The following is a 23,724-nucleotide window of genomic DNA, read 5'->3' as shown; positions in this document are numbered from 1 at the left end:
TCTGCATTGTATTTACAAGTCAGTTTCTGGCAGCTTACACATAAAATGTTGACACATGCTCATGAGATCAACACAACAAAACACGGTACAACAGAGAGATTTGGTGAAGGTAGTACATGTATATGTAGCAATACTATGTGTAGTACAGTTCAACTTAACAAGTGTGTATGCATACTGTCAACCTTGCACGTCATAGGCGTACGTTTTGAAAATAAGGTGACTGCATCAGATAATGTAAAATTTGACTTTTAAAAAATGCATTCTTTACAGTGTATGTCAATCTACAAAAAGGTCAATACAGACATGTACTTGTGAGCACCATATCATTTAAATCTGTTGATATATGTGAGGCTGAATGACTTCTAAATCAATAGAAATTTTCTGAAACATGTGAGCTTTGTTTATTAACATTTTGTGTGCTTTGAGAGCTAATTGACACAAAAGACCACAAAATTTTGTATCATAAAATGGGCTTTAGAATCGCAGCAATCTGATTGGTCAATTATCATGCATTAATTTCATACTGATCTACACTGAGCCATGCATCCACTAAAACTGAACACATGGCTCAAGCCTTGTATAGTGTTGTAGGTGTAACTTTTAAAAACAGTTTGACTTTGGAAACAGTCTAAAACCTACTCGCTGCACTCATGGGTTTAAACAGTTCCAAAGTTAAACTTGTGCGTCCAATTCTCATTGATCCACTATGTCCTGTGCATCATTTGCATACTGTACACTCTCTAAACTCCCTCATGGCACTGAAAGAATTACTACAAACTAAACATCATTTCATCAAACTTCATTTCACTTGCCCGATGACAGTGAACGATAGCTGCCAAGGCTAAGCAGGCAGGCAATTTTCTTGCAGAATTCTGTGGTAGAAATACGTTCTATAAGTCGGTCCTACACAGAGGTTAAAGGTGCATGGAACCCAGATTCAAGAGGGTGCCGTTGCATGAACCATACTTACATATCTACCATGTTCCAGTTCTCAGAATAAAACCAATGCTTACGGGGAATACTTAGAATGCAAAAAATTGTCAGAAGGCCAGTAATATGTCAATCTCGCTTCACCTCTTGCTTCAGCCGTTGTTCCCAACTGGTTTTGCCTACCACACATGGATACAATGTATTTCCAAGACAAAGTGTGTTTGCTAGCTATAGCCGAGGAAACTTGAACGTAAATGATTGATTAGATTTGATTTGATAGACAGTTAACTAGCTTCACATCACAGGGGTGGATCCAGGGAGGACCGCAACCGGCGCATGCCCCCCCCCCTTTATTTTTTGTTGAAACAAAAGAAATAAAAAGAAAAAAAAAATGGGGGCAGGGGTGCGTGCACCCCCCCTTTAATTTTGTAAACGCACCCCCTCTTTACGGAATTCCTGGATCCGCCCCTGCGTCATCGACATTCATAATGAAGATTGCAATGACTTTCACACAGGTTCCATGACATTTACTCCTGTGACGATTGCTCCCATGAAATATCTGCACGCTAAGCTGAATATAAATTATACGGACAAACATAACCTTCATGATAATCCTAATCCTCACATCAAACTAAACCTAATACACTATCAAAACACTAATCCAAACCCTAATTCCTTGAAGAAAATGCAATCGTCACTAATGTTGTCTCACCTAGCACACCATCCAATGGTACCCTCCTGAATCCTAGGTCCATGTCCTTTTTTTGTTGTTGTTTTCCTTCTTCTTCCTTTTAGCAGAAATGCAATATGACTCAAGCTAATGCCTTACATTTACTGAAATACTGTACTTAATACTAAAAAGACGCAATACATTGAAATAAATGTTGATGATGTTTTATAAATTTCAATTCATGATGATATTTACATGTACAACAGATCTTCATCAGCTGAAACATATCGTTCCATTTTTGTTACAAATTAAATATGTCAGTGTTCAAAATTCTGAGAGAGAAAGGGGATGAAAGGGATAAAGAGACAACAGATATTGAAAAGAATATGAAGAATATGTATTTACATTATATTCTTAGAGTGGAAGAAATACGTGCCGGTCAAGGCGTAGGGACACTTACGTTCATTAACTGCCATATTTACAGCTGTACAGGTGTATCACAACCATATTTACATGATATTTACAAAATAAACGAACAGCATTCTCTCTCAACTAAAAACTGGCACCCAGTTCCACATACATTTGTACATTAGCCCTGAATTTTTCTCCTAAAACAGAACCCCCACCAAAAACAACCCTTCTTTGGAGGACAGGGAGTCATGTTGCAATCATACAGAATCTTTATCTCAATCTATTTAATCCGATCTTAAAAGCAGAAACAAATATTTTCTCCTAGTTGAAATCCGATAAAGATACAGTCAACCTCACTTAACTTGACTTTGCATAAGTTGAAGGTCTTTCCAAGTCCTCTTCTCTTTATATTCTATTGAGTTTAATCCCTCATAAGTCAAACTTTCTCTTTATGGGTAAGTTAAAGCTACTTCTTCAGTCCAAATAGATTTGAATTAGGTAAGGTTGACTGTATAACCTATCCTTCCAAACACCAGACAAATAGTACCAAAGTCAAAGCCCCAACCCTCTGTTTCATGACAAATCTGTACAAGGAAAATTTCATGCTGCAACACCTCCCATCCCTCCTCCCCTCCCCCCAACCAAAGTTAATGTTGTAGGCAGTTTTAGCCTACTATGTAGGATAATGGAATCAAGTTACTCAATTCATTAATTTTACAATCCCTGTCCCACATCCGATTCTTCCACACAAATGTTCATACACTCAGTGCTCTACTTAAAATGCATTGTGGACTCACACAAGAACTACAAGCAAACTACAATGTTAAAGCCATTTCAAACTTCTTAAAAGATACTAAAAGCCAGACATTTCATTCATATTTGCTTCTCCATAAAAAAAGAAGAAAAAATTTTAGTTTATCCAGAGGTGAAAAGCTGTTGAAGATATTTTATTTCACTTTCTTCTGTGCGGTGCCAATGTTGCATTGATTGACCTGTGAACAGAAAAGGAGAAAGACATAAAGATGGAGAGAGAGAAAAAAAAGAACAGGAAAAGAAAAAAAGGGGAAAAAAAAGAGGGAGTGAGAAGGGGGAAGGAAGAAAGAAAATAAAGAAAATGAAAACCATTAAATATCTGTCAATATTAAAGATGAATGTGTGTACAACTAACAAGCATTGTGATACAGTATATTTTTGCTAACAAACACCTCGGGACAAGCAAAATCACTTATACAAAGTGTGTACACTGTATCTAAACGTTTTCATAAATGGGTCTGAAAATAATGTATGAGAAAGTGCAAAGAAACTTTGGAAATTTTGGAGCAAGATATTGCGTTGTTATAATGAGTGGGTCTGTCATATCAGTAAATCCCCTTTACAGATGAACATGTAGATTGAATCATATTTTTTCAAGTTGTGACACATGCACGCACGCACACACATGCTTATACTGAAAACCTAATATCAATGTACACATACTTTGTATCAAATACACCTCCCCAAAAAAAAGAAAAAAAAAAAGAAAAAAGAACAGGCTGTCTCATTGCTTTGAATTTTCTAAGGAAGAGTGCATGAAAATTCGACTGGATGGAACAATTGAAAGTGGTAGAAACACCTACTTTGTTAAAACTTCTCACATTCAAGTGAGACAGTAAGAGAACCTGAAACCCAAACATTGACAAATTACAACACAGTAGACAATACAGTAGACAATGCAGTAGACAATGCAATAGACTGTCATACAGAACATCAGAATAATAATTCTTCCCAAAAGAAGACAAAATAATAAAGCAAAAGGGTGAGCAGGGTGTAAATCCCTAAACCCATAAACTGTGTAATTCTGTGATCATGTCGCATGGCTGAGCAAAATTCAAAAGAACTTGAAATTCTTTTGCAGAATATACCCACTCACCTTTGTAGCAAACCGCAGCGAGCAAAGAGTCTCAGAGAAATTCTCCTCCTTGGGCGAAATGTTGACAAACATCAACCTGATGAAATGAGAGATGATTGGGAAGAGGCAAAGGGTTACAACAGGAACATATCATGCTCATGCACTAAGACAACTTTGGCACTAAAGTCATTGCAAATCAAAAGTGGGAGCATATAGTCACAATTAGTGTAATAACAACACCTGTGCAGAAGCAGGCATTTTGAATTTACTTACTGACTTCCAAACACAGTACTTACAAGGAAAGGTAATAAAACAAGAATTATCATGCAAGGAAAAATGTCTATCACATCTCTTCCTCTGTACAAATGTGCTGTATTTTATATCACAACTGCTGATCTAAAATACAACATGTCAGAAGAAAGGAACCAGCAAGATTCAGACCTGTTATCTACAAGTGATAAATGCTTTCATTGCGTACTTTACCCCTCTGCTTCAATAACCTCTTTGCTTTCATTCAAGTATAATCATGCCATGCATTTTGTGGCATTGTTTCACTTTTGCAAATTTCTGGAGTCGACTGAATTTGTAACTTGAAAAAATAGGGTCCCTTGCAACATAGATACAATGCGTAACATCTTCAATGAAAAAAGAGGTACCCAGTAAAACTTTTGGCTCTTTTTCAATTGCTAAGGATCTCAATCACAAATTAAACCTCTCCTGGAAATTTGACAGAGATCAAATTTCTGAAAGAAAAGTGCATACACTACAGTAGTAAACTAGAAAAGCACTCGTTGAGCACAGACTTCTACCAAGAAACTTATTGTCACCCACACATGCTTGCTGAAAATTGCCCAATTATACAAGTCTTTAGTTTACATCATAGGCTGCTGCATGGCGCCATGTCGAGCAGAACACACACTTTAGTGCATGTATGCAAACCTCGTTCAGTGTACATGCACAGTTTTAACTCCCAAGTTCTTTGACCCTATTTGCCAAAAGATGAAGAATCCATTAACTAGACATATCGCTATGGCTACTGATATGCCTCCGCCATAATGCATGGTTCTCCTAATAGGTCTATAGTACAATGTCTTGACAATGTGTGATGACAGTTTCACACAATTGGCAAAATATTAAAATGACAGGTTTGACACAAATGTGCTGAATGTTCACTTTCCTAGAACTAGGTTCAATTGGATGAATGATTAAAATGTCAGAGTGCAGGTATTTGGGGAACTGATGATTTTTACTTGACTTTTGACCCTTTTATAAGTTTATGCATTGAGTAATTTTCAAGCTATTGAGAAAAAGTATAATTTCAGTATGAAATGGGAAAATAGCATTATCTAAACCTGGCCTTTGACCTTTGACCTCACAGTTCCAAAGAGAATCACTGTTAGGTTGAACATGCATAAATATGTAAGTTTCATGATAATACCTTGAGTTACTTTCAAGATATGGAGGAAAATGTGCAATTTAGCACTTTCACTTGACCTTTTACCTTTTGACCTTTGACCTTTTGGCAAGAAACTTCCCCAAAAATATATATTGGGTAATACATGCCATACATCAAGTTTTAAAAAAAAAAAACCTTCAGGCATATTGCATTAGGAAAGTAGTGATATTTTGAGGAGTTGACCTTGACCTTTGACCCATGACCCCCAACTTCCCTAGATAATCACTGCCCATCGGTACAAGCATATATACTAAGTTCCATGAAGATACCTCGAACCCTTTGCGAGATATGGAGAAAAACATGAAATTTCATTTTTTTTTCACAAAATAACCTGTGACCTTTGACCTTTGACCCTGTGACCCTAAAATCCACACAAAGTATTATCCCCCAAGGATATACCCTCATACCAAGTTTGATGTAAAACCACCACACGGTTCTTGAGATATCGACAAAAACAAAATGGGACGGACGGACGGACGACCCGAAAACATAATGCCTCCGGCCACTTCGTTGCGGAGGCATAAAAATTCATAAAAATTCCTCGATCACTACACAAATTTAATCATCTATTCCATGTGTCATTATGTACTTTTCCTGCAAGTTTCATCCAATTTTGTGTGCAACTTTTGAGTTGTTTTGCACACAGACATACATACAAACAAACAAAACAAACCAAAGCAGGTAAAAACATAACCTCCTTGGCAAAGGTAATAAGGATGGAGTTGGAACTCACGTCTTGGAGTTGCCTCCCAGGGAGTTCTGGAGAAGATGGGTGAGTTTGCTGTTCCTGTAAGGGATGTGGGAGTCCTTGTTGGCCAGGGCTAAGATCACCTTGCCCAGGTTGCTGAGGCTCTTGTTGATGTTCTGGGTCTCCCGAAGACGGTCTCCCGTCGAGCCCGAGGCTGACAAACGCTCGCTGCCGGCAAGATCAACCAGGTTCAGGGTTCCTGGAACGAGGCACGAAAGATACATGAAGATTATTAAAGAAAAGACCAAAGGTACACTCACAAACTGTTGCTGATCTTGTTTTCAGCTTTCAGCTGCTGGTTTCTAAGTTCCTAGAATCCCGTAAAAGTGAAAATGTTTGCACATTTCGCACAACCAGAAACTAGCACGAAAATAAAAGTACACTTGTACAGAAGTACTTTGGCTTGCCATATGTTCCAGTAATTGATGACTTGTTTTCGCGGAATTAAAAACATGTGAAACTCTTCTGAGCTGGCGGAGGGCGAAAACTTAGTCACGCAAAAATATCCACTTTTACAGTAGGCAGCAGGTGGCTGTAAAAGTCTAGCACCTGCCCTCCCTGTGACTTTGTCATGCGGGTCAATGCCACACACCCTAATATCAGCCCCAACAAATTCAGATTAGGTCTTCCTTGGCCTCCTACATCCTGTGGAGCTGGGAATTAGTATACTGAAGATGGTACCTAATACATGGTGTTTGAATACTGTAATTGGGAAACCAGCAATTGCAAGGTCATGTGTACACGTGCACGTACGTATGTGTGCATTCATAGTAAAGCAAAACTCGCATAAGCTTGTCTTGGCCAGAATAGGTGCGATGTCATATAAATTTCTGATGACACTTCAGGATTTCAAATCACCAATGTGAGATGAGATGAGTATAAGCCGAAGACATCGATTTGATCCTAGTGTGAATGACTTGTGTCCATCAAACCTGCATCCTCTATGAACATAAGACACACCTTGGCAATTTTCTCCTGTCAGACTGTTGGATCCCGTGAGCTTGAGTCGGAACACGCTGTGGCTTCGCGAGGATCGCTCGTTGCAGTTCGTGGCTGCCACGGCGCGATTCTGGGACGCCTTGTCTAGAAGTGTCTTCACCTGAAGGCAGGTAGGGCAGAGAGAGTGCAACTTTGAAAAATCCCTCTAAATTGCCTCTGAAAAATTACAACAGCCTTTTCCAATTAAAATGGATTCAATTTTCAAAATTTAGAAATCGGGATAGAAATCTTCATTATGGATAGATGCAAACTAAAGCAATACACCAACAAAAAGTACATCAAAAAGGTGAATCATATGACATATTCATACTTGATATTCATCATTGTCAAAGCATACTTTAAGAAATTTGAGTGTATATAGTACTGTACTGTAAAACTGGAAATTGCCATGCATTTCATGCAGCATGAAGATGATGCAAAAAACAAGAGGGTGAAAATTTGTTCTGTGTTTTATGTAATATCAATCTAAATCTTTGATTTCAAGGGAGGTACCAGCATATTGTCAGGTAAGAACTGCTGATAACAATTTTTTTATTATTTTTTTTGTTTCAAATTTGCAATTCCTGAAGCGTGAGGTGATTTGCTGTCATAACGCAGACCAATAACTAGTTGTATGTGCTGTCAAAACCTTTAGCTGCTGTGGCAGTGTTGAGTTGTTTGGCATGCTTGTTCAATAGTGACCATCCGCAAAATAGAAAGTACATGAAATTTATCTCACTTGGCTGAGTGCGAACAAATTACTTGAGTGAAACGTTCCACTGTTACAGTACTACTATGATAACAAGTTTGAGCCAAGAGTAGAGAGGAAGGAAGAGTTTGTTTGTTTTTCTGACCTGCTCTGCTGAGGTGACGTCCATGACGTTGATATTGGTGACCTCCACTTCGCTGGACTTGGCTTCCACCATGCGGATTTCGTGCTTCAGTTTGGAGTTTGGCGCCCCCAAGAGGTCACGGATGGTCTCGTTGTAAATCTCCAGAAAGCTGGCTTGGTGAGTGTACTGCAGATTATTATGAGTCGAGTAAAATGATGACGCTTTGAAATGCATTTCACAAACTATGTGCACTAAACATAATACAGTGGACTCCCATTACAATGAATTCCTCGGGACCCGGCAGTTTTCATTTGTAATATCGAAATTTCGTTATAACCGAACAAATTAACAATAAAAATACATAGCGAGGGTAACATTATGGCCTGAATGTTTATTTCATTGTGACCAGAATTTCGTTATAACCCAGTTCGTTACAATGGGAGTGCACTGTACCACAGGAGGGTCACATATGAACAACTTTTTGTGTGATGCATTCTATCTTATTTTGATTTTATTTTAATCTCATCTTATCTAAATTGAAATGTGCTTGGCATATCACCATTTTCTTAATGCAACGGTACATTACCCTCAAAAGACATTATTCAATTGGGAAATATATATCAAGACTTTGGACACCTAGACAAAATGAACTAAATCTGACAAGATGGTTAATAAATATCCTTTGTTGATTACCCACTTGGCTGTTGATGTTAGGGATTACAGTTGACATTTTCGCGTGTTGTGAAATATACATATGTACCTCCAGACCGAGAATGTAAACTAGAAAAACACTCTGAGAGCGCAGACCTTCGCCAAGCAGCTCATTTCTACCCATACGTAAGCATGCTGAAAATTGCCTTTTCTCAATATAGAAGCCTTTTGTTATGTCATCAACTTCCAGCTGTGTGGCACGCCTCTCCATGGCAGAAAGTAGAGCACCCACTTTAGTGCGCGTATGAAAACTTTAAAAAATGCGCAGCCTAGCTGAACTCCCAAGTCCATTGACACTACATGTATCTGCAAAAATATTGACAATTTCTTAAAATCCACAAAAATCCCTGGATCACTCCCAAAACTTAATCATCTCTTACTTGTGTCATTCTCAACCTTTCCTGTAAGTTTCATCAAAAATCCGTTCACAACTTTTTTGAGTTATTTTGCACACGGACAAACAAACCTTCTCCCTTGGTAGAGGTAAATATATGAAAACCCTGCAAATTATATGGCGTAATACAATCAATGAAACAAAAATTTAACTATTTCACATACCTGCCATCCTTTCTCCTCCAGACTAATGGCAGTTTTGAAGATCTGTTGGACGGCTCGTGGGATCATCCCAACGCTATCCTCCGACAACTCTTCGGGACCTTCCATGGTGTATGTCTTACCACTGCCCGTCTGGCCGTATGCAAAGATGCACACATTGTAGCCATCGAGGGCACTCTAATAAAAAGAAAGAAAAAAAAAATCAATCAGTTCTATTTGTAAGGTCTCCTGTTTTTTCACACTGTCCTTGATATTGATATAGGCCAAAGAAGAATACTGTATATGCTGTTATTTTCCAGTTCAGATATTTTCGTGAATGAGAAATCATCTAGACATATTCGTGAGATAATGTTTTTGTGAAATGATGCTGACGCTAATGTAAATAATATGCTATTACCCGAGCGCATTGAGATATTTTCGCATGTTGTTAGATTTGCGAAAATTAAACCCTCTCAAAAATGACAGCTTACACAGCAATGGCAAAGTCAGCAAGGATAAATACTTATTCAATATATTTCCTTAAAGGGATCGAATAGTTTTGGTTGAGACCTAACGTCAGGTTTCAAACATTTTTGGGTGAGAGAATGAGAAACCTCTTGTGAGGAGAAAGAGCATGTAATTTCAAGAGGAATTCAACATCTATTTGAAGAAATTGGTTTTGAAATGGGCGAGATACCCAAAACAGAGCAATCCTATTAAAAGGTGGGACCTACCTTTTATCACGATCATTTTTTTTTTTACTTTGTTTTTGGATGTCTCAATCATTCCAAACCAATTTTCATCAAATAAACTTTGAATTCCTCTTGGAATGACATGCTCTGTACTATTTCATTAGTGGTTTTTTGGTATCTTGTAGAAAGTTATAAGCCCAATCCTCATCTCCACCAATATGATACCATCCCTTTAAACTGAAAAAAGATGCTCTGTTTCAATCAATGTTGTTGTTTGTCACACTTTACCATTGAATGGAATAGAGTTAGACTGACCAATAATTACAATATTTTCACTTTATACAAGAGGACATCTTTTGGAAACAAACACTGTATTCCCCCACAAGAAAACATAACTGGTCTTTGCTAATTTGCAAATGTTAGAAAGGATGCTGGTGTGTATTAACCCATTGAAGACGAGTCCTGAGTATACTCAGGGACATGTCTATGGGAAATGCATGTTGCAGCAAAAACAGCCGTCCTCAATGGCTTAAAATCGTAACCCACCTGTACTAACTGTGAAATCTCTTCAAAGACATCTGCTTGCTTGGAGTCCGGTTCGAAGACCCGATCGAAGTTGAACTCATAGTGCGAGCTGTTTCTCCCATTACGTGTACTCATTGTACTCTGTAAAGATGAAAAAAAGAAAAATATATTTTAAAGGGATCGTATAGTTTTGGTTGAGACCTAATTTCAGGTTTCTAACATTTTTTGGTGAGATAATGAGAAACCTCTTATGAAATATGAAAGAGCATGTAATTCTACGAGGAATTCAACTTTTATTTGATGAAAATTAGTTTTGAAATGGCCGAGATATCCAAAAAAGAGCGATTCTAATAAAGTGTGGGACCCACACATTATTACGATCGCTTTGTTTTACTGTGTTTTCGGATGTTTCAGTCATTCCAAACCCGATTTTCATCAAATAAACTTTGAATTCCTCTTAAAATGGTATGCTCTGTACTATATCATAAGTGTTTTCTTGGTATCTCGGAAAAAGCTAAAAGCCCAATTCTCATCTCCACCAATACTGTACTATCCCTTTAAATGCTTTGCAATGCACTGTCTCACTTTGAGCCAAGGCATTAAAAAAAAAATGTAAAAAAACTCTTTGGAGGAATAGCCCCTTTTTGGATTCGCTGTATTTCTTTTCTCTTCCTCACAGGAACTCATCAAAGATAAATTTTGGTGACTGTACCATGCTGGTGTAAACAGTGTACTCCCATTGCAAGCAACATGAATACAGTGAAACTCGTGTTACAAGAAAGTAAGTATTCAGGTCCAAAAATTACTATGTTTATATGTCTATAAATTTGTAATGTTTAGCTATCATAAAACTTTGATATATATTGTAACCAAAAAAACAACCAAAAACTCCCAGTCATGAAAACATAATAGTTATGACATAAGTTTGCTGTATACCTCGTTGAGACTGACATCACTCAGCTTGTCTACGACCAGCGTCTTGCCGTCGACATCCGGGAAGTGGATATGTGTGATGTCACTGCCATCCACACACTCGTTGCCTAGCAACGGCCTCACTCGGCAAAACACTCTGATGTTGCCCTGGAAAGGAGAGAGCAAAGAAGTTTACTCAAGCATGAAACTCTGGATCTGAGCATTTGTTTACATTTACTGACAGCAAGGTACTAAAACAAGATTTGATTGAAAGCAATCATGACATATTCAGCACTGGGCTTCAGTGTTGGATTTTGAGAATTGTTGCAATGAAATGTTTCCAGTGTATGCTTTATGAGGGTAGGGTACATAACGTCGCTGGGGTGATCAGACCTTGTATCTGCAATTTTGGTGAAAATGAGTTTTTTGGATTAATGGTCAAATAATGGGTTAAGTGATGTCCTGTCCAAATCCCAACTGTCTTACTCCAAAAATGAAGCCACCACGGCATGTCAAAGGAAAGGCTGTCCAATTCGCCACAGTGCTTTGGCCGCCATGTCTTTTGGCTCTCCTGAACATTTGACATTTTGTAGATACGAGGTCTTATCACCCCAGCGACGATAAGGAACAGAAAACTAATTTCTCACGCAGTATCAGTCATTATGACTGCTGTAATTGTTATTATGAGCACACAGTCACTGTCCAAACAATGACCTAAAGCTACCACCAACAACAACATCTTCATCGCATGATCTTCATCACTATCATTGACATCAGCTTCACACTTTGGATATTGGCGTCATTGGACTATCATATACACCTTTCTCAATACCGCAGCTACCGTTATTATGACTGTTATTGATTGCACGACCGCATTTAGCATCGTACCAATGTCATCTTCCCTTGTGATAAGCTCATCATCATCACCACCATCACGACCATCAACATCACTATCATCACCAAATTCACCATCATCATTATCACCATTATTGACATCATCATCACGAACATCACCACCATCACTATCATCAAGATCACCATAATCATCACCATCTCCATCATCATCACCATCACCACCATCATCATCGATTATCACCATCACCAAAATCATCATCATTATCATCATCATTACCACCATCATCATCACCATTACAAAAATCATCATCATCACCATTACCACCAAATCACCATCTCCATCATTATCACCTTTATCATCACCATCATCATCACCATCAGCATCCCCATCCCATCACCATCACCACCACCATCACCATCATCACCATCACCACCACGATCACCAAAATCATCATCATCATCACCATCACCATCACCATCATCATCTCATTCTCACCTTCAGCTCCTGGATGGTGTTGTGAAGTTTCCTCCTGGTTGTCTCGTCATCCCTGATCTTCGCCTCCTTCTCCGCCACCGTCGACTTCAACTCAGCGACGAGGGCTTCGAGTTCAGCTATCTTGCCGTCCTTTTGTCTGCCAGCCTCATTTGATTGCTCCAGTTGCAGCTGGCAGCAAAAAAACAAAAAAAAAAAAAAACCAAAAAACAATGTAGAAATAATTGAGAAGTGTTTAGAGGGAACGTCATTGTAACAGGCTGCTAAGAACCACTGCAATCTTGTCCTTATGTTGGTTACCAGTACCTCAATCTATTTTTTTTTTTTTGAATTTCAATATATTTAATTGCTTTTTTTTTACTTTGTTTTTCCTTTGTTTTTTTCATTGGAAATTGTCACTGACCCCTTTTCTACCATTATCAGCATAAAATCAGTCAATCGAAGTGATAAATAGTACAAATAAACAGGTTTTTATGAATTTCATGACAGTGCACTGTTTTTCATAGAATATGTACATGAAATCACAAAATGACATGCAGAACTTTCAAAAAATGGGCATGGCTTCTTAACAGTACACACAGACATTGCAAACGTGGTCTCAAAAAAGTTGTATGAGACTTGAATAAAAAAGTCAAGAAGCCTTGTGATGAGGCCTTCACGCATTGCAGAATTATCGCACGAAACATCGGGGGGGGGGGGGGGGGGGGGGACCAACATGATTAGGGTTAAAGGAATGCAAAAATTTCAAAATTAACGCAAAAACTGCCTGGCTTGGATTGGCTTACCTTCGTTGCTCCCAACTCTGCACTCATGCCAGCCTGCGCGGCTGTCATTGTCGCTATGGAGCTCTTTAGCCCCGTGCACTCTTGGCGGGAGGCGGTGAGGTCGCCCTCTAGAGTCTCGATTTTACGCTGGAGGCTGCTCTTTGTCATTTCCAGGTCCTCCTTCTCGCGGTTCAGTCGCCGCTCAACGGCGGCATGCTCGTCCTCTGCGTCTCTGTCAAAATATGGGAAGAAAAACTTGTTTATACTTGGCAAGTTACTATTTGTTTTTATGTCAAAGACTTGCTGCACCCAGTTATTCTGTTGTTTGGACAATTGCACACTTACAAATTTGGTTGTTGGATACATTCATTTCGGCAACTTTCCAACACTACATGAAGAAACCCTGACGCAAAGCAACGCCACCATCCGATCAAAGAAAGTTTGTCACCATAAATGTGTTTAAGCATGCAAATAGATGTGGCTGTTTATTCAAAGGATCGTGATTTTTAAGCCCTTGACGTACAAGGGAGTTTCTTTATCCCTGTCTTGTATTTACGCACTTTCTCATAGTTTAGGACTTTTGATTCTTTCGGGCAAGCAAAATTAATGTTCGGACAAGTGTTCTGTAACAATTTGAAGATCTGCTTGCCCGATTGGGCAAGTGGTGAAAAAAAAGAAGAAGTTATGTATCACCTTGTATGTGGGAGGCTTTGTAATTGTTAGAAGAGAATGCTGAGGGCTTGGTACCACAAGGCTCTTTCCCCCGAGTCCCATCCAAAGAGATTTTTCTCCTCCCCATCACTAGAGGGCAGACTCCACAATAGTGACTACGATTTCATGGGGGCTGCCATTGTACCCACTTAGTAATGGCGGACTTTGCGTACTACAGTAACATTTTTACAGCGCGTATTACGCGAGCTTTTGAGCTTTTACGCGAGTACAAACTTTTCATTTGGCTGCTCCTTGATTGCTTGTTTACTTGCGTGTTAGCACGAGGGGTGAGCCCACCGCCATCGCCATCTAGTGCTCTCCGTGCGCTCACAAAATAATAGTACAGGGCGTACGAAGAGTCCGCACTCTAGCAGTCCCTGGGGAAAATCTCTTTGGTCCCATCTCACCTGAGTTTCCTCTCCAAGCAGCGAATCGTTTCCTCCGCCTGGCAGGACTGCGTCTCCTTGACCTGGACCGTCCCTTTCAGCTGCTGATTCAGACTCTCCAGGTACTCGATGCGGTCGTTGTTTTCGGTGATGCGACTCTCAAGGTGCTTCGAGGAAGAAACGAGATGGCGAAAGAATATTGGTTTATTTGTTTCATTTCCATCTGAGAAAATGGCTGGATACCCCATAGCGCTGCAATAGCTGGTCTTCCATGGGGTCCAGTTGGATGTGAGGTGCCCGCCACGTCACCGGGTTAAACACCCTGCTCTTTGCGATGAATGAATGAAGCAGAATCTTTTACGTGCATGAGATGTGACTCTCTCACACAGGGGACTTCCATTTTATGTCCTATCCAAGGGACACAGTGCTTTGCCTTTTTCTAGAGGGGAGATGGTACACTATACGATTACACAGAAAACTGCTAAGTCGGACTAGGGAATCAAACCCTGGTCCTTTAGATTGCGAGCCAAGTCACTGCCCCTGTCAACAAATTGTTGAACATCAGCAAGGGCAGTGACATGGCTCAGTTCGTAGCACATCTGCCTTTTAATCAAATAAACTCACAATTGACTCATATTGAGTCTAGTTGAGCAATGTTGTGTGTATTCATGCCATCCCCTGTAGCATGGGGCAAAAACACTTTGTTCGATCCTCAGATGGGACATAATGTGGAGGTCACGTACGTGTGTGAGGGATCCACAATTTACGCACATAAAAATCCTACTTCAGTCCCTTGCAAAGAGTTAGATGCAGTGTGTTGTAATGGAATTGCTTTGCTACATTTCTGAAATATTACATGTGAGCCTCTCACTCATGCATTAAGTCTCATGGTGAGCCCCACTCATGCATTCTTATGGTGAAACCACCACCTTGTTCAGCGCAATTTGTTTGGGTTTTCAGAGTATTGGTTTTTCTGCTCCATGGACAGCAAATAATTAGACAAACTGAAACATGGAGGTGTTGATTTATGTACTACATGATGTGAAATCACGAAAATCGCCCGGACTTTCCAATTAATTACCTGGTTGGTATTTGTCCTGCTCTCCATTGCTGCTTCCATGTCAGCTAATCTTCCCTTTAAGTCCCATGCCGGTCTCTTGGCCTTGCTGGAGCCAGCTACAGTGAGAAAGACAATCAAACATCATCATTGGCAGCTGTGCTGAACAACATGTCCAATACTGTAATTTGTAAAAGTGGATATTTTCGTGTGACTTAATTTTCCGCGCTCGGCAGGGCAATAAGAGTTTTGCATGTTTTTAATTACGCAGAATAAAGACTTCCACTGCTGGAACATATGGCCAGCAAAACTATTCGTGTGCCTACATTTTCGCGCTAGTTTCTGGTTGCGCGAAATGTGGAAAATTTCAACACCCTGAAAATTTCCACTTTTACAGCACCCTATTCATACAGGGCATTTACAGCTCTCTAAAATTCTGTATGAAGAGAGAATGAGGCTAAGAAGCACATGAAAGTTATGCCTCTTTTCGAGGGTAAGTTCAGGGCACCGTTTCATGAAACTTGTCACTCTCCGACAATTTCAGTAAAATCCTTGGTTCTGATTGGCTGAGAAGGTCTGGTCACTGACTATTACTATAGTGATTGCCATGAGAGACTGACAACTTGTCAGGGCTGACAACTTGTCAGGGCTGACAACTGTGATGAAACGGTGCCAAGGAGTGCTCCTGAACAACTCTGACACCTGTATAGACGGCAGCTACCTGAAGCAGTCATAAAACTTTTGAGCGCTCTTGGCAGTGGTATGCAGCGTGCCCTGTGCATGCTTTTGATAGTTCCTGGGTATGAACAAAGGTGATATATCATGAAAATTACGCATAAGTTTTGCTCAGCCATCATGTGTTCCCAGTAAGTTTCTGCATGAAATAAAAACTCAAGCGGAATAAGCCAAAGCACTCCAGGGCCCCATTTCATAAAAACTTGATATGATAGAACCTTTGCGGGAACATGGCAATTGTCCTGGTAATGACAAGATACAGTGACATGTTTGCAAGCATGTGATTTATGACAGTAGGCACAAATCGATAGAACACAATGCATGAGAAACATAGAATATGATACGAGGATTACCCGCAGTCTGAGTGCAAAATGGGAAATTTTTGCACTTTTCAGCAACCACAAGGTAACATGTAAACTGAAGCAGGCAAATATTTGTGCATGCCATTTACTCCAGTAATTAATGCCCTGATCCAGCAAAATTAAAGAACATGAAATTCATCTTACCCAGCAGAGAGAAAAATTACTCAAGCAAAAAATATCCACTTTTATAGTGAGCATGTGTTCTACTTTTTAAACCGCATAGCGCTCTGGGAAGGAAATGGGTTGCTATGGTGATACGAGGTGCCAAGAGTAAATTGCATCAGAGTAGCTTGCAGGAAGGAACTTCTGAAACACAGTGAAGAGAAATAGCCATCATATACTTTAGAGTGTACAATGTAAGTAGTTTGCTTCACTTGACAGAAGTGGAAACAGTAAATATAACACACAGTACCAGTAAGGATATGGTACATAAGAAAAAGCAAAGGAAAATGTATAGAAGCACATTGAAAATAAAATTTAGTGTGTCTGCATGCAAATGAATGCCTTTTTGGTTTTTGTTGCTATGGGGTTTTACCTGCTTTCTTAGCTGGCTGTGCGGAGCTGGGCTGCGTGGGTTTGGGTCCTGGTCTACCGGCGGGTCCTGGTCTACCAGCGGGTCCTGGTCTACTGGCGGGACCTGACCTACTGGTGGTTGCTGGTCTTACAGTGGCTGTGGGTCGAGTCCTTGGGGCTGGGGCTAGTAGCAGGTGTGGATGATATATGAGCATTGAAGTTTGCTGGCTGCAGGGTTATGTTAGTTGTGCATGCATTGCTCTATTATAATGCTTAGAATTTAAATTGACTAAAACTTCAGAGTGTGGCCTTGTTTTTTCTTTTAATTCCATATGGCATTACAGTCATTACATTTATTATTATTTATGATGATTATGATATTAAATCATTATTACTGATTTCATTAAGGAAACCAAAACTCAAAGAGAAATGTAGATTGAGTGAAAGCAGCAACATTAATAGAACACATCAGTGAAAGTTGGAGGAAAATCAGACAATCGATGCAGAAGTTATGAATATTTAAAGTTTTGGTGTTGCAACTGCTGGATGAGGAGACTACTAGAGTTCATGACATCATGTGTGGATATTAGACAACAATACAAAGAAAACATAAAGAGAATTCCACAGTGAAAAAGTTCAAATTCCATCAACTTGATACTGACATATATGTTAAGGGTACCAGTAGTTTATTCCCCCTGCTTTCTGAAAGCGGTTAGTCAAGTGCTCTTTCACTACGCTAGAAAAGTGAAAGCATGTTGAATTTTCTTTTTTTTTTTCCATTTCCATTACTATGAGTTTACTCTAGGATGCCAGTTGGGTGATCAAAAGTCATCACTTTCAAATTGTGGCTACTTTAAAACCATTTTCTTTGTCTGCTACAATCCTACTCTAAAACAATTGAACACACACAAACAAACACACATGAAGAAAATTGTTGCTTTCTGGAATCATGCTTTTGATATAATATGCACAGCTTGTGGATGTTTTGTATTATTTGGTGCATGAATGCCATTCACTGTGAGTATTACATGCAAAGATGAATTTCTCTATTCATTAGATGCAGGTGACTGTGTGTGACGCAGATATTCACTAATTCATATTTTTGATGTAATACATTCAACCTCCACTAAAAGTCAAATCCAAAGAGATTAGAGAAATTTATTCAATTTACATGAATCTTGACTTGCACAATAGCTCTACCACATTTATATCATTCATCTGGGTAGAATTTTTCTTCGACTTGTGTAAGGTTGACTTTTGTAAGGTTGATTGAAATACTATTTACGCAGTTCAGATATCAATCAAATGTGACATTTGTCAATTTTCGCAATACATTCTTCTTGAAGGCAAGACATTTTTTATTTTTTTAAAAAGTAATATTATGTGTCGGTATCTCAGTCCCCAACAAATAAAAGTACAGAAATGAAGAAAGAAATATAACGTAATGAACAATGATAATCAGACACTATGGCCCGAATTCACAAAGGTGGTACAATCATGGACAAAGTCCGTAGTTTTGTATGGGGCGCCAAGTGTCGCACGGCCTATTTTGTTATAAAATCAGTCATTTCGGACTTTGTCCATGGTTTAAACCTTGGACAAAGATTGTACCACCTTCGTGAATAAGGGCCTTTTGGCATTAATTATGATGCAAACGAGAGTTAAAAGTTCTACGGCAGGACACATTCGTGCAGCGGTGCATGGTATTTGCAGACTCGTGGAAAAGACAAGAATATGTGCGCTGCACTGACGGGGAGAATTGTTCCACATTTGACATACATTTGCTGATCAATACATACCTGTCTTTGCTGCTGGTCCAGGACCCGCCTTGGGCCTACCAACTGGACCAGTGGATTTCGCTGCAGTAGTCCTGGCCGCCACCGTACCAGTTTTCCGCTGCACAGCGGCGGGCTTCCCTGAAGGAACCGTCTTGGCCACTTCAAGTTTGGTTTTCTTTGCCGTGGGCACTTCATTCTCCTCCTGGATCAGTTATGATTTGAAAAAGAATAATAATAATAATAATAATAGCTGGTTTTTATATAGTGCATTTCACACACTTCAGGGTTTCAATGCGCTTTACAGACTATTATTACCCCGGTCACTGGATACATTACTTCCAACCAGCACTAACAGTGCTCATTCTCCACTCCCTGGGGAGCATTCCAGCCAGTCGCAGCCAGTTTACAGGCGCGCACATGCTGATCAACCAACATAAGCTTTCTCATCCTACTGGGTACCCATTTATACTCCTGGGTGGAGAGCAGCAATGCGGATAAAGTGCCTTGCTGAAGGGCAAACGTGTCGGGCTTGGCATGGGCTCGAACCCACGAACCATACCACGCTCAGGTCGTTCACAGACGAGCGCTCTTATCCACTCAGCCACGACACCTCCACAATCAAATAAACAGTGAAGTAGCTCAAAATCCCAGCAAAAACAGGCATTCAGGACCATGCGTTATTTTCAGATCACAGTCAAATCATTCTTAGGAGCAATTTTTTTCTGACTGAAAACATTTAAAGCTGCTTTTCAGTGAGGGACAGTTTAATTAATAGATATAAATATAAAAGATGAATATTAATTGTGTGCATTCTTTAAGTTTTATGTCTTCAAGCTGTAATCAGTAAATTGTATCCTTATTTAAATATAATAGAATCTACATCTACATACACACAGTCTCCACTCTTCCGATAAGTGTTTATTTAGGTCTACAGTACCAGGTTTTTCGACAAATGGACATCAAATAATCTTTCTTTTGCCATATTGCAGCATCACTTTTTAGGAATAGGTTGCCAGATAAACTAAGGACCAATATAGTCATCAAGTAATGACTGTAAACCTACAAAAACCTTTTGAAGGATCTTGCTGCAGGAAAATTTTTACCCGAGAAAAATTCAGGTTGATTTTTGAATGAGTTTTTTGTTTTTAAAGGTCAATGGCAGTACCATACTTTTACATACCTGAGTTTTCAGTTCTTACCAGAGTTTTTCTCAGGTACACGTTTTCTGCAATTATCCAAGCCCTAGGTGTACATCATACATATACGTGGGAGGTTTAAACTTACCTGGTTATCCGTCACTAGAGGGCGCTTGGCAGAAAAGAGGGGTAATTTGGAAGGCTGCCGCAGCTTGCTGGCCGGCTTCATGATATTGGGATCCTTGGAAGACAAAGCAGATGTCTAGGAGGGGAACAAAATATTAGCAGTTAGAACAAGTCGGGGTTCCAGTTTTACAAAAAGAGTCAGTAGGAATACCAGCAGGTAGACATTGGATTTCAGCACATTACAAGAGGCCACACTATTTTTATTATTAATTATATTATTATCATTATTGAAAATGGTAATAAGGTTCCACAGACAAGAAGCACACAGCGAGACTCATTGGCATATTCTGTGCATGGAATTCTTTCATTTTATATTCTGTTTCAAATGAAATGACAAACTCCCTTAAAAAAAAAAAAAAAACCCTTCACATTGAGAGCAAAAAAAAAAAAGTATTTCAGACTTGCACTTTGGATATTCCAGACATCCATACTTTGCACTTCAATCTTGTCTGAATATTCAAGTGTAAGAAAGTGTTACCAATTGGTATACCATATTTTTTTTCCCTCATGCTGAAATTTGATGTTCAATGTACATGAGTATACATGTACTTTTACAGTCTTGCAGGGTACAAAGACAATACATTTAGCATTTCACATCTAACATTGAAAGTGCTGAAGAACTTTTAATAATGATTTCAATACCCATATAAAGTACCCACGTAGGTAAGAAAGTGTTACCATATTTTTTCCCGTATGCTGAAATTTGAATAATAGATACTGTACAATGTACTTTCACAGTCTTGCAGGGTATTAATTAGGACAATATCTAGCATTTCACATTTAACATTGAAAGTCCTGAAGATCTTTCAATAGTGATCTCAATACCCCACAGTCCCCAAGGTTGAGCATTCCATTCAAAACATTTTAGATCAGTCTAGTTTTCCCCCACCTCACCTGACGAGACATTTTCTTGGATGCAGTTTGCAGATGATTAAATTTACAAACTGTAGTCAGCTGATACTGTAAATGAGTGATGAGTGTCTGATATGGTCACCAAACTGCTGCTAGCTTTGAATGGCACGGCGATCAAGATCCTGGCTGCTGTGTTCAACCGACGGTGTTACAGATGAGCTGTTAAAGACTTAAAAAGGGATATCAAAGATGGGAAACATTACTTGTGAAAAAAAAAGAAAATCTCTCTCTCTCTCTAAAAAAAAAAAATAAATTGTGGCATGTTGTCTCAAGTCTCAACACATCACTGCATCATCAATCGTCTACTGGTAAATCGTCAGCAGCGTGATCAGAAACTGGCACTAGAGTTACAACTTACATAATTTAAGTGAGCTGAGATGATTGATCAACTATTAGTAATAGTATTAGTAACATGTTGACCAAAAGATCGGTCGCGGTCTGTTGGTCGTCGGGGATATGTTCCGCAGAGAGCGATAACGACATAAAAAAATAAAAATAAATAAAAAATAAGACTTCTCCAGACAGATGGATTTTTCTGTTTTGCCCTCTTCGGGCTCTTTATCATTTTTTTTTTTTTTGTTGTTGTACTTTTAAGGCTCTCGCTGAAATAGCCCAACCAGATGTTTGCACACCCCACAGCGCACGATGGGGCTGGTGTCAAGTAAATAGTTGTAACAGTACTTGTACTTGTACTAACGTGCTAGTTGTAGACCCTGCAGACGGTGACTGTGATCTATAATTCTATGACGTTACTATCGTTTAGAGGTCTATAACAGTCATAGACAGAAAGATCCGTCTGTCTGGAGGAGTCTTTTACTTTTATGACGTTATCGGTCTCAACCATGAAGCCAGACGCAGTCAGTCTCCGCGGAACATTTCCCCGACGACCAGATACAGACCGATCTTTCTTTCGGTGAAATACAGTCAGTGTTAGACAATCATCCTCATCTGATTTTTGCCACATTGAACACTGTTATTGGCATTGTCATTTAAATTTAGCTTTATTTAGGCTCTAATACTCCTTCAGCAGTATACCGGTATACATAATTAACATAAACTCATGTTTGTTTTTTGATAATCATTGAGAATAGTAATATATTATATTTTTAATATTTGATTTTGTTTGGTATTATACTATAGGTTAATCTAATTGTGCAATGGCTCTGATAAATAAGATTGATCCTTTGTTATTTTAATGTATTTTTTTTTTCATCGCTACATTGTATTTTTAATGTAGGCCTATACATGGCTATTGTTAACAATGTCTGTAATTCAGCCTCCGGGCTGCGAAAGATATTGACTAATAAAACACCATTTCAATTTCAATTTCAATTTCAATTTATAGCAGTAGGTAAGGTAGTTGACCGAAAGATCGGTCTGTATCTGTCCGTCGGGGAATGTTCCGCGGAGACTGCGTCTGGCTTCACAGATCCCCTCCGTATACAGCGTCAATGGCAAAATGTAAAAGAGTCCTCCGGACAGACGGATCTTTCTGTCTAGTAAGGTAGATGCCAGTGCAATGACAATGTGACGTGCATCTTTCACTGTCGAGTGTGAGCGGCTGGCCGTCAAGACACACTACCACTATTACCACATTGGTCATTGTATGATTACCACCGCACCGGTACGGTAGTCACACTTGTTCACTGCACTGCACTCGTCCACATACATACACAACGCATCGCATACGTATTACAACCCGTGCATAAACATCGCATCGCATACTCACAACTGGCAACTCGTATCTCAACGCTCTCATTATTAAAATTTCGCACAAAGTAAAACCAAAAAAATCACTAAAAACCCAGGAATACAATTTAATATATTACATTTACCCAAGAAACTTACCAAACTACAATAATTGGTAGCTACGGCGGCGTCGACAAGACTGCAACTTCATCAGGCATACACTACTACACGTACACGTCCACACAGACGTCAGACAGCTCTAGCTTGTTTTCAAATCGCATGCACGTTTCGAAATCTGTCTGTGATTGGTTACACACACCGAGGGCCGAAGCTTAGATATAGAACGCCCTCTTTAGTCACACATGGGCTCACGTACGATCATGATGCCGATTTCTTTTTGTTTGACGAATACTGTAACAGAGGACGGACATTTCTTCTTCGTTTTCTTGGGTGGCGGCCAGGGCAGTGACTGACACCCTGTTTGGTATCTTCGCTTTCAAACAGTTTGGTGAGGTGCGACGCTGGTTTAGTCGTTGAACTTTTAAGTTTATAACGAGTGGTTAAAGAGAGTGAGAAAAGTCGGCGACGCGAGCGAGCAAGCGCAAGCCGCGCCGCCAGGCCAGGCCCCTTCGCGAGCCGCGCTGGTGTGGAGCTGTGCCGAGCGAGGCTAGTCCGACGGCGATCCTGATCCTGTTGATGTCGCTCGCTCTTGGGAGTCCTGCTTCCGAACAGCTAGAGAATACCCATATCCATATTTTTACTATACTGGAGTTCTATTCTCTCGACAGCTAAAGTTACATTTCAACTTGGACAAGATCGGGGGGGGGGGGGGGAGGATGCCCGAAAAATTTAAGTCGGG

The 23,724-nt window shown here is 39.6% G+C and overlaps 1 protein-coding gene across 1 annotated transcript; it reads right to left on the bottom strand.

Annotated features, from left to right (window-relative positions):
* Nucleotides 1-1,699: 1,699 nt before the first annotated feature.
* On the bottom strand, nucleotides 1,700-23,101 carry LOC139708100 (kinesin-like protein KIFC1). Its single transcript, XM_071620079.1, has 17 exons — nucleotides 23,025-23,101; nucleotides 21,159-21,345; nucleotides 20,227-20,340; nucleotides 18,964-19,144; nucleotides 17,187-17,348; nucleotides 15,579-15,673; nucleotides 14,519-14,664; nucleotides 13,422-13,632; nucleotides 12,640-12,807; nucleotides 11,313-11,456; nucleotides 10,398-10,517; nucleotides 9,184-9,357; nucleotides 7,936-8,100; nucleotides 7,064-7,202; nucleotides 6,089-6,302; nucleotides 3,921-3,996; nucleotides 1,700-3,003 (listed from the first exon to the last, which is right to left on the bottom strand). The coding sequence occupies exons 2-17, from the start codon at nucleotides 21,168-21,170 to the stop codon at nucleotides 2,959-2,961; spliced, it is 2,166 nt and encodes a 721-aa protein (XP_071476180.1). The 5' UTR covers nucleotides 21,171-21,345; nucleotides 23,025-23,101; the 3' UTR covers nucleotides 1,700-2,958.
* Between the last annotated feature and the right edge of the window lie 623 nt (nucleotides 23,102-23,724).

Source organism: Diadema antillarum, unplaced genomic scaffold (assembly GCF_040938485.1).
Source record: "Diadema antillarum isolate AM-2024a unplaced genomic scaffold, OU_Dant_1.0 seq00001300_RagTag, whole genome shotgun sequence".
NCBI classification, from domain to species: domain Eukaryota; kingdom Metazoa; phylum Echinodermata; class Echinoidea; order Diadematoida; family Diadematidae; genus Diadema; species Diadema antillarum.
The sequence above is the reverse complement of the archived record's forward strand: the minus strand, read 5'-3'. Positions and strand labels throughout refer to the sequence as shown.